The sequence below is a fragment of the Carcharodon carcharias genome, chromosome X (assembly GCF_017639515.1).
Source record: "Carcharodon carcharias isolate sCarCar2 chromosome X, sCarCar2.pri, whole genome shotgun sequence".
Classification (NCBI taxonomy): Eukaryota; Metazoa; Chordata; class Chondrichthyes; order Lamniformes; family Lamnidae; genus Carcharodon; species Carcharodon carcharias.
In genome coordinates, this window is record NC_054507.1 from 17,264,615 (window position 1) to 17,279,657 (window position 15,043).

The 15,043-nt window shown below is 47.4% G+C and overlaps 1 protein-coding gene across 4 annotated transcripts in view; it reads left to right on the plus strand.

Moving 5' to 3' along the window:
• The window catches only part of LOC121273355 (RNA-binding motif, single-stranded-interacting protein 2-like), a 228,835-nt gene that overhangs the window by 181,485 nt on the left and 32,307 nt on the right, over positions 1-15,043 (plus strand). For all 4 annotated transcript variants that reach the window (XM_041180531.1, XM_041180534.1, XM_041180532.1 and 1 more), the window contains exon 4: positions 3,652-3,743. In XM_041180531.1, the coding sequence (XP_041036465.1) occupies positions 3,652-3,743 (92 nt within the window). The remainder of the gene's footprint in view (positions 1-3,651; positions 3,744-15,043) is intronic.

A 15,043-nucleotide genomic window follows, 5' to 3' on the forward strand; every position in this document is an offset into this window, starting at 1 on the left:
ATGAACCTGGGGGTCAAGTGAAAATTTCAAAAGTGAGATTGATAGCTTTTTGTTGGCTAAAGGCATTAAGGGCTATGGAACTAAGGCAGCCAAATTGAGTTAAGATGCAGATCAGCCATGATCTAACTGAATAGAGGAGTAGGCTTGATGGGCTGAATGGCCTCCTCCTGTTCCTAAGGTTCTGCAAAAGGAGTTCATCCAGAACTCTGCTGCCCATATCCTAATACATGCCAAGTTCTGATCACCCAAGACCCCTGTGCTCACTGACCTACACTTCAGGAAGGATGTGAGGGTCCTTGAGAGGGTGCAGAGGAGATTTACCAGAATGGTTCCAGGGATGGGGGATTTTAGCTACAAGGTTAGGTTGGAGAAGCTGGGGTTGTTCTTGGAGCAAAGGGGATAGAGGGGAGATTTGATAGAGGTGTACAAGATTATGACAGGTTTAGATAAGGTAGGTAAAGAAAAGCTGTTTCCATTAGCTGATGGTCCAAGGACTGCGGGAGTGGGAGGAGGGCAGATTTAAGGTTTCAGGCAAGAGATGCAAGGGGAACCTGAGGAAAAACTGTTTTTACACAGCGAGTGGTGATGACCTGGAACTTGCTGCCCACGAAGGGGGTGGAAGCGGTGACAGTGAATGATTTCAAAAGGAAATTGGACGGGCACCTGAGGGAAATAAACTTGCAGGGCTACAGGGATAGAATGAGGAAAAGGACTGATTGGATTGCTCTACAGAGAGCTGGCATGGACCCAATGGGCCGAATGGCCATAATGACTCTATGGCAGAATATTCTGCTCTCTCTGGTGGTGAGCTTGGAGGCATAGACATTGACCCAGGTGGGATGGTGCCATACCTGGACCCCATTGCTTTCCTGCCTCTGCCAGAATTAAATTCTGGGCAAGAAGGCCCATGGTCGACCTTCCCACCCCTCCACCTATTGAGGCCCTTAAGTGGCCAATTAATGTCCAGTTAAAGGCCTCATCCCACTGCCCCTGGTATTAACACAGCTGCAGGCTGGCCTGTCGCCATGTGGTGGGCATGACTGGTAAAACTGTGTGACCATCTTGTCACCTCCTGGGAGAGGGGAGCCCCTCAATCACAGGGACATGGTGCTCGATCGAGGGATTGGACATTGGGAAGGTGGGGGTGCTGCTGAGAGCCACTCTCCGCCCTTGCTGCCGATCCCCTTGGACCCTTCTCCCACACAAACACCACCCCCCCTCATTACTTACCTGTGGCCTGGGTTGCTCCATGACCCTGGGACTCTGGCGCCTGTCATTCTGGCAGTTGCCACAGCCACCCCAGTGGAACTGCTGAGCACAAGAGCTGCCAGCCTCTAATTGGCCAGCAGCTCTTGTTAGGCAAGACTTCCGCCTCCTGGGGTCTTGATTCCAGGGGAAGGCCTGTCACTGGCCCCTCCACTACCTTGTGGTTTAGCGGGCCTTCCCAAAATGAGGCAGCACGGCTCTCTCAATGGCTCTCCAGCTGGCAGGCGAGAGCCTTGACGTCTCAACTAGATTCCGCCCTGTGACTCTATGACATTGGTTCCTGGTCCACCTCAAATTCAAAATTTTCACCCTTGTGTTGACATCTTTCCATGAATTTTCCCAACTTCCCTCCCTGAACTCTCCATTCCTCTGACTCTGGCCTAGTGTACACACCTCCCCCTTTACCGCACCATTGGTGGCCGTGCCTTCAGCTGTCTAGGCCTATACCCTCACTAAACCTCTCCAACTCTTCCCCACCCCTTAAAACCGGAACGTTTTGATCAAAACTTTGGGCCACCCCACCTAACATGTTCCTCTTTGGCTTGGCATCCATGTTTTTTGTCTCTGCGGAGCACCTTGGAATATTTCTCGACAATAAAGGTGCTATTTAAATACAAGTTGTTAGAGGTCATCTCAATCAAGTCCAATTCTTTCCTCACTTAATATCTAAAAGATATGCATTTTGTACCAACCAGGCGTCGGAGACACGGCTACTTTATGTCCTTAGGTGTAGGGCACTGAAGGCCAATTATAAATTGCCAATTACAACCGTGGGCTGCCTTTGTCTAATTCTTAGTTACTCACTAGCCAATGAATTTACTCAGCTGAGGACTTTACTGTTCAAAATTGTCTGGAAAGGGTCCTGTTCTTAAAAAAAAAAGACACATCAGGCTGCCATGTGGTGCATTGTGTGAACTGAAATGTTCTGTTTAAATTGACTGACTTTTTTTAAAGCGAGACTGCTAGCATTTCGAACTTCCAATGATCAACCCTTGAAAGAGCCTATGAGGGACCAGAGTGAAAGGTCACTGGGTGACAGGACGCTCATCAATTGGTCAAGGATTGCTGTCTTTCTCACTCCTCCTCGTTGAGAGCCCTCACTGCATCGGATCCCGTGGGCACAGGGTGCCCTCTGGCACTTCCTCCCCAGTAATCACATATGAGCCTTTCACCATTGGCAGCCGTGCCTTCAGCAGCTTTGACCTGAAACTCTGGAATTCCCTCCCTAAATCTTTCCTCTCTTTCCTCCTTTAAGATGCTCCTTAAAACCAACTCTTTGACCAAGTGGTCACCTGTCTAATATCTCCTTATGTGACTTGGAGTCAAATTTTGGTCAGGTGGTGCTGATGTGAAGCACCTTGGGACATTTTTATTACATTAAAGATGCTATATAAATGCAAGTTGTTGTTGTTGAGAGCAAGTGTGGCAGGTCCTTCAACTGCACAAGGCGTCCTAGCCAATCTGGATCCTGTTCTCTTCTCACATTGCACACAAGCATGTTCTCTGGAGTAGGCTCACTGGCAATCAATCTCCTCTCCCTAACCCAACTTTAACTATGGTTTCATCAGCACAGGCCCAGGATCGAGTCTGGGTCAGTGGCACATGTCCTATTCAGTGCCTTCACCTTCCAAAGCACTGGAAGCAAGACTGTCAAACGAACGATTTCATTCTACCTCAGGGCTGTGCACTGATCCCCACCAGGGTAACAGCACTAAGCAGAAGACTAAGGCAACTCTTCTGCACAACCGGCTTAAAATACCACGGAGACAAGTGGATGAAAGGAATGGAGAGACTGAGGCTGCTTTTAAGGATGAAAACAAACTTCATCGAATGCCATTGACACACTCGTCTTAGCATCAAGTGGTTTCAGTCAACTGGCACCAAGGGTGCCACCTCTGCCAGGCATAAGCAGGCACCATCGCCAGCACTGGGCACAGCTGGGGCCAGGGCACTATTTGGCCTAGAGCCTACGCATGCAGTATTGCAGCAAGGTTGCGCGCGCAGGACTTGGCAAGCAGTACCAGAGCAAGGCTGCACACGCGCACTTGCGCAAATGGCATTCCCAACATTGCTTCAAAGCTACCCTGCAAATTAAAGTCGGGGTGGGGAGCACGGAGGGTGGGGGTGGGGGGGGAGGGGAGGGCAGGGGAGGCGAGATTGAGAACCTCGAGTGGCCCCCACCTTATCACCAAAGCACTTCCACTGGCTGGAGAGGTCGTGTGTGTGTCTGTGTGTGTTTTTTTTTGGTAGCTCAGGCTGACCTGCGCCAATCTTTTAGGCCCCAGTTGAATGCATCCCCCTTTCTAATGTGCGATTCCGGCTTTAATGATTGTTCAAGTCCAGTTTGCCATTACTTGTATTGATGCTGTTGGATTTTTTTTCAAGGCTATGGGTTTGTGGATTTCGACAGTCCTGCTGCTGCACAGAAGGCAGTGTCTGCGCTGAAGTCCAGTGGGGTACAGGCCCAGATGGCAAAGGTAAGTGCACACTCTTGCACTTGTAATGCAGCGCTGGCTGCATAGGCTGACCGCTTTTCGTTGCTTAAAGATGATTATTCTCCCACCCCCTTCTCTCCCCCTTTCATGAGTTCTTTTCTTCCCCCACTCCCGATAATCAGAACCACCACCACCACCACCACTCCCCCACCAGCTCCTCCTTCATTAGGATGCCTGTGTTCACTGGTTGTGAGGCCCAGTATCCAGCTCAGGCCCACTGCCAGTGGCAGAGGCCTAGTGAGCGCCTAGCTGCTTAGCAACAGGTGACTAGCAATGGCCTTGGGTAGATGCACTCCCCTCCCTCTCCTTCTATTCTTCTGGGGAGTTCTCACATGGCCCATCTCTGCTCTCCACGGCCTGTCCATGATCAGGATTTGTTTTTCTTTCAATCGATTCACAGGATGTGGGCATCACTGGCTGGGCCAGCATTTATTGTCCATCCCTAATTGCCCCTTGAGAAGGTGGTGGTGAGCTGCCTTCTTGAACCGCTGCAGTTCATGTGGTGTAGGTACACCCACAGTGCTGTTAGGGAGGGAGTTCCAGGATTTTGACCCAGCGACAGTGAAGGAACGGCGATATATTTCCAAGTCTGGATGGTGAGTGACTTGGAGGGGAACTTCCAGGTAGTGGTGTTCCCATCTATCTGCTGCCTAGATTGGGATTAGAAATGGGTGAATGTCCTACCACATACCAGCCATACCTGGTTGATATCTATTATTGTTTGCACACTCACCTCACACTTGCAGTTGCCAACTCCTGACTTATACAAGTGTCCACATCCCCGGGTGCGTAGGTTGAGAATCGTGTGACATTGCAGTTGTCCGGATACCATTAAATATTGTCAAATATACTGTTGGGGTCACGGGTTGAGGCCAGAGCTGCAAAGGTGGGCACCACATTCAACAGTAAATACACCATTACTTGATTTTTGTTTTTAGAAATCTCTACCAATAGCTGTTGGTATTTTGGCTGCCAAAAAGCTTCATTTTTCTTTGTGTTTTCTTACTCAGCCTCACTCAGTAGACACTTTTCCATCATATTTTTAACATTCTTTCATATTCCTAGTCAGCATATGGCACGGCTTCTAGCAGAGCGATCAAGGTATCTGAAGGGCTAGATTGCACATAGGCATGAAGGCGAAGATTTGATATGCTGAATGACCTTTTCTCAACTCCCTAAATTTCCATAATGGAGAGTAGCCCCTAGTCCCCTGTGTGTGTGTCTGTGTGAGTGTGTGTATATGTGGCTGTAAGTGTGTCTGTGTGCATATCTGTGTGAGTGGGCATGTGTGCATGGGTGTGTATAAGTGGATGTGAGTATTTGTGTATCTCTGCATGTGTGTGGGTGTCAGTGTGTGTATATGTGAGTGTGTGTATATGTATATATGGGTGTGTGGGTGTATACCTGTGTGAGTATGTGTGTACCTGTAAGTGCATGTGAGTTTGTATGTGTGTGTGTGTGTGTGTGTGTGTGGATGTGTATGTGTGTATCTGTGCATGTGTGTGGGTGTCAGTGTGTGTATATGTGAGTGTGTGTATATGTGTATGTGGGTATGTGGATGTATATCTATGTGAGTATGTGTGTACCTGTAAGTGCGTGTGAGTTTGTATATGTGGGTGTGAGTGTGTGTGGATGTGTATGTGTGTATCTGTGCATGTGTGTGGGTGTCAGTGTGTGTATATGTGAGTGTGTGTATATGTGAGTGTGTGTATATGGGTATGTGGGTGTATATCTGTATGAGTATGTGTGTACCTGTAAGTGCATGTGAGTTTGTATATGTGGTTGTGAGTGTGTGTGGATGTGTATGTGTGTATCTGTGTGAGTGTGTGTGGGTGTGAGTGTTTGTGTATCTGTGTGCGTGTGTAGATGTGTGTGTGTATGCCAGTGTGAGTGTGTGTATATCTGTGAGTGTGTGTGTGTGTGTGTCAGAATGGTGGATATGGTGTGTAGACATCTGATGAGAACAGGGTTGGGGTTGGCTGTGATGCCTCCTGTAGTTGAGCAGCTTGCTTACTGCTTCTTGGGCCAGGAACCAGGTGGAGGGGGGGGAGGTGGGGTGGAGCTGTTGGCTGTTGTAGAACTGCGCATGGGCAGAGTTGGAGGTTGCAGGAGAGGAAAATGGAAGTCAGGGAATGACAGGAATCACATCCCAGCCAAACTGGTGAAGCAATCACGAGTTGGCAAGACATTTTGAAACAGCAACTCTTTCTCCTCATCTCCCTCTGGATTGCTGATAAAGGAGAGCGGTCCATGAGCTGAACAGGAGTGAGCAGCCTGTCACTCAATGCTAGCGCCACACTATCAGGCAGTACCTTTGAAAAAAAATCAACAGGAAGAAAGATTAATACTATTTGCTAGTTAGTTTGTGTTTTTGTTTTACATCCGTTGTCTGAGTGATGCAACTGTGGCTGATAATTCCAAAAGTCAGCATCTGTTGGCAGGCAGGTCAAGGCCTAGAATGTGTTACAAGCAAGAGTACAGTTTAGAGAGGGTCCACATTAACAATCACCCCAGAGGCACCAATGTATTTCCATGCAACAAGATGGCAATTGTCAGGGATTTGGCAAAAAAGAAGCACAGACAAGATGAGGAGATTTTATTTTGTAAATGTAGTGAGTTGTTGTGATCTGGAACGCTCTGCCTGAAAGGGTGGTGGAAGCAGATTCAATAGGAACTTTGAAAGCATGCACTGATCACAAGATGCTGGTCCATTCACCTGGATAGACTAGATTCTAGCTTGTGGCAAAGAATTCTGATGCACTATTCACTTATGTAGTTCAGGTTCATTTTGGAGGAGTTTTTGCACAAACACTTTTAATGTGCAAAGCCAGCACAGACTGAAGACTAACGCTGGCTCATTCTGAACTGTACTGCTTTTTACATCATCCTTGTCAGGGACTGCCTTCATGTTTTCAACACCACTCTTAAATGCTTTACGTCACAGTGCTGCAGAAGCATCAGTGATCACACAGCGTTGTGTTCCTCCACTAACGTAATACTAGTACAGGTTACCGGGTGACCATGCCCTCAATGACTTACAGAGTGCCCTTAGAATACAATGAAAAACGCTCCTGTTTTTGTGCAATACACATTTACCCATTTTATTTAAGTGCTTCGGGCAGTCACACATGGCCAGTCAAAGGGGACTGGGTAGTTTGCCATTCTATTCATTCTCAGGATGTGGGCACTGCTGGCAAAGTTGGCATTGCCCATCCTTCAGCCCTTGTGAAAGTGGTGGTGAGCTGCCTTCTTGAACTGCTGCAGTCCAAGTGGTGTAGGTACACCCACAGTGTTGTTAGGGTGGGAGTTCCAGGATTTTGACCCAGCAACAGTGAAGGAACGGCAATGTATTTCCAAGGCAGGATGGTGAGTGACTTGGAGGGGAACTGCCAGGTGGTGGTGTTCCCATCTATCTGCTGCCCTTGTCCTTCTAGATGGTAGTGGTCGTGTGTTTGGAAGGTGCTATTGAAGGAGGCTTGGTGAGTTTCTGTGGTGTATCTTGTAGATGGTACTCACTGTGCCAGGGAACCAGGTCTCATATTGAATCCAGATAAAAACAAAATACTGCAGATGCTGGAAATCTGAAACAAAAACAGAAAATGCTGGAAAAACTCAGCAGGTCTGACAGCTTCTGTAGAGAGAGAAACAGGGTTTCGAGTCTGTATGACAGTCAGCTCTGAAGAAGAGTCAAACGGACTCGAAACATCAACTCTATCTCTCTCCCCACAGAGGCTGTCAGACTTGCTGAGATTTTCCAGCACTTTCTGTTTTTGTTTCAGATTGAATCCAGCTCGCACAGATCAGATGGAATTCTTCCTTTTAAATCAACAGAGTTAGAATAGGGCATTCTTAAGCCAGAGGACAGGGCAGAAAGCACACCTCACTATTAGCTTTGCTTAGATGTGGCATGTGGATGGATGTGGGTAACCAGAGAGGTGCAGTGGGCAGTGTTTGTCACAGACTTAGCGTTTCAGTAAAAGATGCTGTCTACAATGACCAGGGAGTGGAATGTGTCTGTTTTGGTGAAAGGTTCAAGCATCCCAAGGACTGGAATTGGATGGTGTTCCCAACATAAACCCACTGGCTGGAGAGTCTAGGACTAGGAGGCATAGCTTAAAGATTCGAGCCAGAGCTTTCCGGAGGGAAGTTAGGAAACATTTCCACACACCAAGGGCGGTAGAAATTTGGAACTCTCTCCCACAAGTCGTGCTAGATCAATTGTAAATTTTAAATCTGTGACTGATAGATTTTTGTTAACCAAAGGTATTAAGGGAAATGGGCAAAGGTGGGTATATGGAGTTAGGTCATGATCCCATTGAATGGTGGGACAGACTTGAGGGACTGAATGGCCTCCTCCTGTTCCGATGATGGCACCAGAATACATTTACCCCTGTGTATCAAGGGGACAGGCAATGCCTGCTCCAGCAAAGCAGCTGTGTTGACGATATGGCCCAGTGGTCACTGGAGGCCCATGGAGGAGCTGCTGCTGTATGCACTTCCGGCCCTCAAGCCACAGCTTGCCAGGCTCTTGAGGTGTCTCTCCAGCTAAGATTTGGGATGGCGAAGAAGCAAAAAGTAGAAAACAGAACACTTATGAAAAGCAAATTGTGAGTGCCTGAAGGTTTCTGTAGACAGGCTGTGAGAGACAGCTCTCGAGAGTATCATGGCCCTGGCATGAAGCCTACAGCAAAGGTTATAATTACCTGAGATTATTTTGGAGTATTTGCAACAGCAAAATACATCCTCGTCAACCAGAGCGTTCACAATGCAGGTTTGATGAGAACAGTTTTGACTTTGTATATACGTATCAGTGAAGCCTCTTTTCTGAGGGACGCGCATGGACATCTATTTGGAGATTAATGTTTTACTGAGGGAGAGGGGGACAGCATCTCTCATCCAACCCCCCCCAACCCTCCCTGGTCTTTCCCCATCTCCATTCCCTTCCCCCCCCCCCCCCCCCCCCCCCCAGCCCATTATTTTTGGTCCACTCATTGCTATAGTTTTCTGACTCTTCCCTACATTTACAGTTCAGAAGATCACAAGAAATAGGAGCAGGAATAGGCCATTCAGTCTGTTGAGCCTGCTGCACCATTTAATAGGATCATGGCTGATCTGGTTGTGGTCTCAACTCCACTTTCCCGTCTGCCCCCCATAACCCTTGGCTCTCTTGTCGATCAAAAGTCCTTCTAACTCAGCCTTGAATGTATTCAATGACCCAGCCTCCACTGCTGTCTAGGGGAGAGAATTCCAAAGTCTAACAACCCTCTGAGAGAAGAAATTCCTCCTCATCTCTGTCTTAAATGGGAGGCCCCTTATTTTTAAATGGCTCTAGCTTCCCCCACGAGGGGAAACATCCTTTCAGCATCCACCTTGTCAAGCCCCCTCACAATCTTAGATATTTCAATAAGATCACCCCTCATTCTTCTGAATGAGTATAGGCCCAACCTGCTCAACCCTTCCCCCATAAGACAAACCCTTCCCTCCCCTTCATCCCAGCAATCGGATGAGTGAACCTTCTCTGAACTGTTAAATAGCCAACTTTAAATAGTTTACACTTGGGGACACTATTACTTCAGCCATTGTGGTCCCCTGACAGGGGAATGGTGTGGGACATGTTGAGGGGTAGCAAGATTTTGAAATCTGCCGATCTTAATTTGTAGTTGCTACCACTCAACAAGGCCTGACAGGTCAGTTTTTCCAGCTTTGGGTCTGGTTGCCTTTGAAATTTTATTATGGCTTGATTCACCCTCCCTGGAGGCCTGTCAGTCAGGCAGGGCAGTGGTTGGGTGAGAGGTGTGAGGAGGCGAAATCTTGCAAGGCCAACTCCATTTTAGAAAGAGCTCAGAAAGGCATCGAGAGTAACCCGTATTGTATTTAAACCCCTGAAAGAGCCCTCACTCTCTCCACAGCCTGGCCACTCCCTATCTCTGTAACCTCCACCAGCCCTACAAACTTCTGAGATCTCTGCGTCCCTCTAATTCTGGCCTCCTGGAAGTTCCAAATTGGTGGCTGGGCCTTTAGCTGCCTAGGCCCTTAGCTCTGAATTCCTTCTCTAAAACTCCCTGACCATTGACCTCTCACTCCTTTTAAAATGCTCCTTTAAACCTACCTCTTACCGAAGTTTTGGCCACCTGCCCTAATATCTCCTTATATGGCTGATTGTAAACTTTTCTTTGCTCCTGTAAAGCGCCTTGGAATGTTTTACTACATTAAAGGTGCTCTGTAAATACAAGTTAAGCACAAGTTGTTGTTTAATTTTTGTGTGTGTGTGTGTTTGTCTGTGTGTGGCTGTGCGTGTGTGTGTGTGTTTGTGTGTGTGTGTGTGTGTGTGCTTGTCTCTGTGTGTTTGTCTGTGTAGGGGTGTGTGTGTATGGTTTTAGCAGACTTGCCTTTCACCCTTAGACTCGTATTGAATCCAGCCTGGATTAATGAAATAAAAGTCTCTTCTGGCCGATGTGAAATGAGTTTTGGCAGCTTTAACCCAGTTTCCAATAGATACAGGCCACAACGCCAAATGACCCTTCTACACTGCATTAGTTGGCACTGCTGTGAGAATCCTTGTCGCGCGCTAAGTGTGCATAGGTCACTTCTGCTCTCTAACTCATGCACTGCAAGGCGCTATTTTTGCGCTAATGGACTGGCAGAGACCTGACTGCACGATGACGGACGCATAATCCGGAAAGGCAATTGCATCGTGCCTGCGCCAAACACTGCTAACGATGCACTTTGGAAGCTGAAAACTGCAGAAAGATGTTGCTAAGACCATCTGCCTCTGGGGATCTTTGTTCTGATTGACTTAGCTGGACGTGTAAGAGGCCCAATGTACCCAGAAGGCCCTGCACATACTCAGGACCTGAAAGGTCACTTCCGCATTTTGCAAACAAAATATGGCAGCCTGTGTTAACGTTTTGCAAGAGTGCATCTTGTTGTCTATTTGATCAGTCTTATTCTTAGCTCCTGTATATTCCCAGACTTTCAGAGCAGCTTAACCATTGTTTCAAACTGCGAGACATGTCTCTGGAGGCTCCACGCATTAGTGATGGAAAATTTCGTACTGTAATGCCAAGAAAAATGAAATTCAGTTTTGCCAGTCTTAAAAGCTTGGGTGCCCATTCATGATAACTTAAAATGTTCATTATCTTGCTGTCAATAATAACATGACAAAGCCTGTAATAATAACCATCCCTGAATGGAACGTGTGACACCAAAGGTAGTTTTAATTTGCCTTTTTGCTAAAATATTGTATAGCTCTGCAGAGCTGCAGAATATGAAAGAGTAAGTTTTTATAGCCTGCTATTTGATATTGTAAGTGGCAAGTTATTCATCGACCTGAACTTTCATTGTACTGGCTCTCAGTATCAATAGCTACCAAACATTATTGAAGACCTAAAATCTCGGTATAAACTGTTGCTATAGTATGCCAGTCGAAGGTACAAGGTTAGTTAAACAGTGGTCACCAAATCCTGTGTTCACTACAGAAGGTGTAATTTTGACAAATCAGAGCTTATAACCATTCCTCAAAATTGAGGATCCTTTCCGACCTTTGAATTTCAACTTCTGTTTAGAAAATAATATTCATTCTGGGCCTGCTAACCTGATGGCTGAATGCTGGGCTGAATGACTGGTGTCCCTCCTGTAAGTAACTTGCTGGCCCTGTGTACACAAGCATTCTCCTTATTGTATCACACCACTCTCTGGTCTGCCTTCTCCCCATGTAGATATCTGCTGTATCACGGGGAGGAATTTTGGGTGAAGTGCTATGTGCGGGTAAACGGTGGAGTCATTCTGCTATCCAAAGTCCATCGGTCTTAACCTTCGCTTGGTCAAAATGACCCCACAAATTTCTTGCCATTAAAAGTAAGCAGCCTGAGAGAGGCGATGGCTGATGTAGGAAATGGAAAATGTGATGCTGGTGCAGTTGGGAGGGGCAGGACGCTCCTTTGGTTGTTGGGTGCTTTCACTCTGCATCGAAATTTGGCTCAGCCTACCTGGGGGTGCTCAATACCGCCAACACTCAAATTGGAAAACTGTTCCATTCCCCACCTTCACGAGGCCCAGGATTTGCAAAAACACATCTTAATAAGTCCCTGCTACTTCAAATATTGTGAAAACATTGTCACACATGACTGACACAAGGGGCGGAATTTTACAGCCCTGTCAGGGTGGGGGCGGGGCCATAAAATGCAGCGAGCCGTCCAAGAGTCCATTGACTTCAGCGGGACCGTAAAATCCCACCAGCATAAAATTCAGCCCATGATGGGTTTTTTTTTGAGTTAGGTTGAAGAGAGGATAATTTATTTGAAGGCCTTGTCACAGAGATATCAGCACCTCTCGGAACAATGGGAAAGTGAACACTCGCTTCACTTACTTCAGTCCTGCTTTGGTCATTCTTCAGTGGCTTTCATGTTCCAAGCAGAATCCTCCTAGAACAGGGTCTCGTTTCCATTGATTTGGGCTACCTGAGCCTGCTTGGAAGGCTGTACATCGATAATCAGATCGGATCATAAACATTTTCAGTCAGTGACCAGAATGGGAGATAGCGATTGTACTTCTTTCAATTTAGTGCGCTGCATTCACTGCTCACAATGAGGTCTCCTCTACATTGGGGAGACCAAGCGCAGACTGCATGACCGCTTTGCGGAACACCTCCATTCAGTCTGCTTTCAGTCGCCTGTCATTTTAATTCTCCACCTTGCTCCTACTCTGACCTTTCTGGCTTTGGCTTCCAACACCTTTCCAAAGAAGCTCAGTGTAAGCTTGAGAAACAGCACCTCACCTTTCAACTGAACACTTTATAGCCTTCCAGACTCGATATTGAGTTAAACAATTTGAGAATGTAATCTCTGTCACTCCATTTGCCGGTTTCTGTTTTACTCTTGCTTTTGCTTTCGGATGACAGCTGTTCATCATTCTGCCATTCACACCCCCTCTCAACACATCTTTTGGTTCTTTACTATTCCCATTACCTCTTCCTCTGGCCTTGCACTTTTGTTATTTAATATCACCTATCTTATGTCCTCACAGGTCTTGCCCCCTTTCACTTCTTAAAACCAGTTACACTTTCTAGCTTTTCCTATCAAGTTCTGATGAGAGGTCACCGACCTGAAACATTAACTCTGTTTCTCTCTCCACAGATGCTGCCAGACCCGCTGAGTATTTCCAGCGCTTTCTGCTTTTAGATCAGAACGGAAACCCTGCATAGATTTTATCCTCTTCCTCCGGCCAAGGGTCGTCGAATGTAATTGTGAGATTTTTAAGGTTGTGTATGGGATGCGAGATGCATTTATTGCCCAGCCCTAATCGCCTTCCTGGGGAGTTGGAAGGTCACCTCTCCCTCACCCTGCCTATTGTTACTAAGTGTCGACCATTTGCTCTCTCACTTTGCTGCTTCCAAGTCTCAATCGCATCTCACTGTAGCAGACAATGAATGCGTTCTTGACTGTGTGGCCAGCCACTAGAAGTGAAACAAGCTACTCTGCTGGGAAGTGGGCTAACATTCAGGGGCATAGGAACAAGAGGAGGCCATTCAGCCCCTCAAGCCTATTCTGCACCTCCCCCCACCCACCGATTCAGTGGATTCATGGCAAACCTGTATCTTAACTCCATCTACTCACCTTGGTTCTGCATCCCTCAATACCTGTGATTAGCAAAAATCTTATCAACCTCAAATTTGAAAATTTTAGTTGTTTAGTTGACCCTACAGCCTCAGACAACTTTTTACAGGGAGAGATTTCCAGGTTTCCACTCCCCTTTGTGTGATAAAGTGCTTCCTGACACCATCCCTGAATTTCCTGGCTCCAATTTTAAGGTTCTGCCCCCTTGATCTGGACTCCTCCCACCAGAGGAAATAGTTTCCCTCTATTGACCCTGTTGACCTTGAGCAAAAAGGGTTGATATACCACCCAGTGGGCACCCAACAGGCGGGCACACTGCATCTGTGAGAAAGAGGGTGTGCACAAATTTCCTATCCCTGCCCAGCCCATCCTGGGACATTTGCATGATCCAGGGGAACTCTAGGCTGTACTATCAGCCTCCCAGGGTCAGGAGATGGGGATTGGCAGTCAGATGGCCCTGAGCACCTCAGAACATTTGGGATGGGCAGGGGTGGACGTGGAGGGGTAGAATTGCTTGTCCCCGCTGGGATTCTCTGGTCAGAAGTCAGGCCATCGTTTTCATAGCTATCCCTGCATTGGAGCGCCCATTAGCTGTACAGTAAGGAAAGCGAGGTGGCAGCCCAGTAACATGCCCTTCCACGTAGTGGCATTGGTGATCTTGTGCCCCCCTGTCAACCCCCTGCCCTACCCCAAAAGAAACCATCTAGGCAAAGTTGGCATAATGAGGAGAATGTGGGTCAGGTCAGGAGGTCTGGTCAACTGATGGAGGGAGCCACTTGACCTGAGTATGTGGCACTCTCTCTCTCTCTCTCACCTCTGAGTCAAGCCCCCTTTGCAGGACACCTCATCTAGGCTGACACTCCCAGTGCTGAGAGGTTAAACCGGGTCCTTTCCATCTATTTCACTGGCTCGGGAGGTTGTTGAATATCTCACAGCACCATTCTCACTTCCCTGGATGAGTGCAGCTCCAACATTCAAGAAGTTTGACACCATCCAGGACAAAGCAGCCCACTTGATTGGCACTCCATCCACCGCCTTAAACATTCACTCCCTCCACCACCGACACACAGTAGCAGCAGTGTGTACCATCTACAAGATGCACTGCAGCAATTCCCCAAGGCTCCTTCGACAGCACCTTCCAAACCCACAGCCGCTACCATCTAGAAGGACAAGGGCAGCAGATAGATGGGAACACCACCACCTGGAAGTTCCCCTCCAAGCCACTCACCATCCTGACTTAGAAATATGTCGCCGTTCCTTCAGTGTCACTGGGTCAAAATCCTGGAACTCCCTCCCTAACAGCACTGTGGGTGTACCCACACCACATGGACTGCAGCGGTTCAAGAAGGCAGCTCACCACCACCTTCTGAAGGGGCAATTAGGATGGGCAATAAATGCTGGCCCAGCCAGCGACGCCCACACCCGGTGAATGAATAATAAAAAATCATTCCTCTCATTTGTGGGATTTTGTTCTGCACAAATAGCTGCTGTGTCTTTGCCAGTATACACCCTGTCTACTGAAACACTTTGAGATGTTTCTGAGAGATATGTAGGGCTGACGTATAAATGCAGTTCTCTATTTATGAATGCCCAAAATTCTGGTTTGAAGTTTTGATGTGGTTTTAGAGAAGGGTGACTTTAAGAAGCTGCCTTCTTTTTTAACTTCAC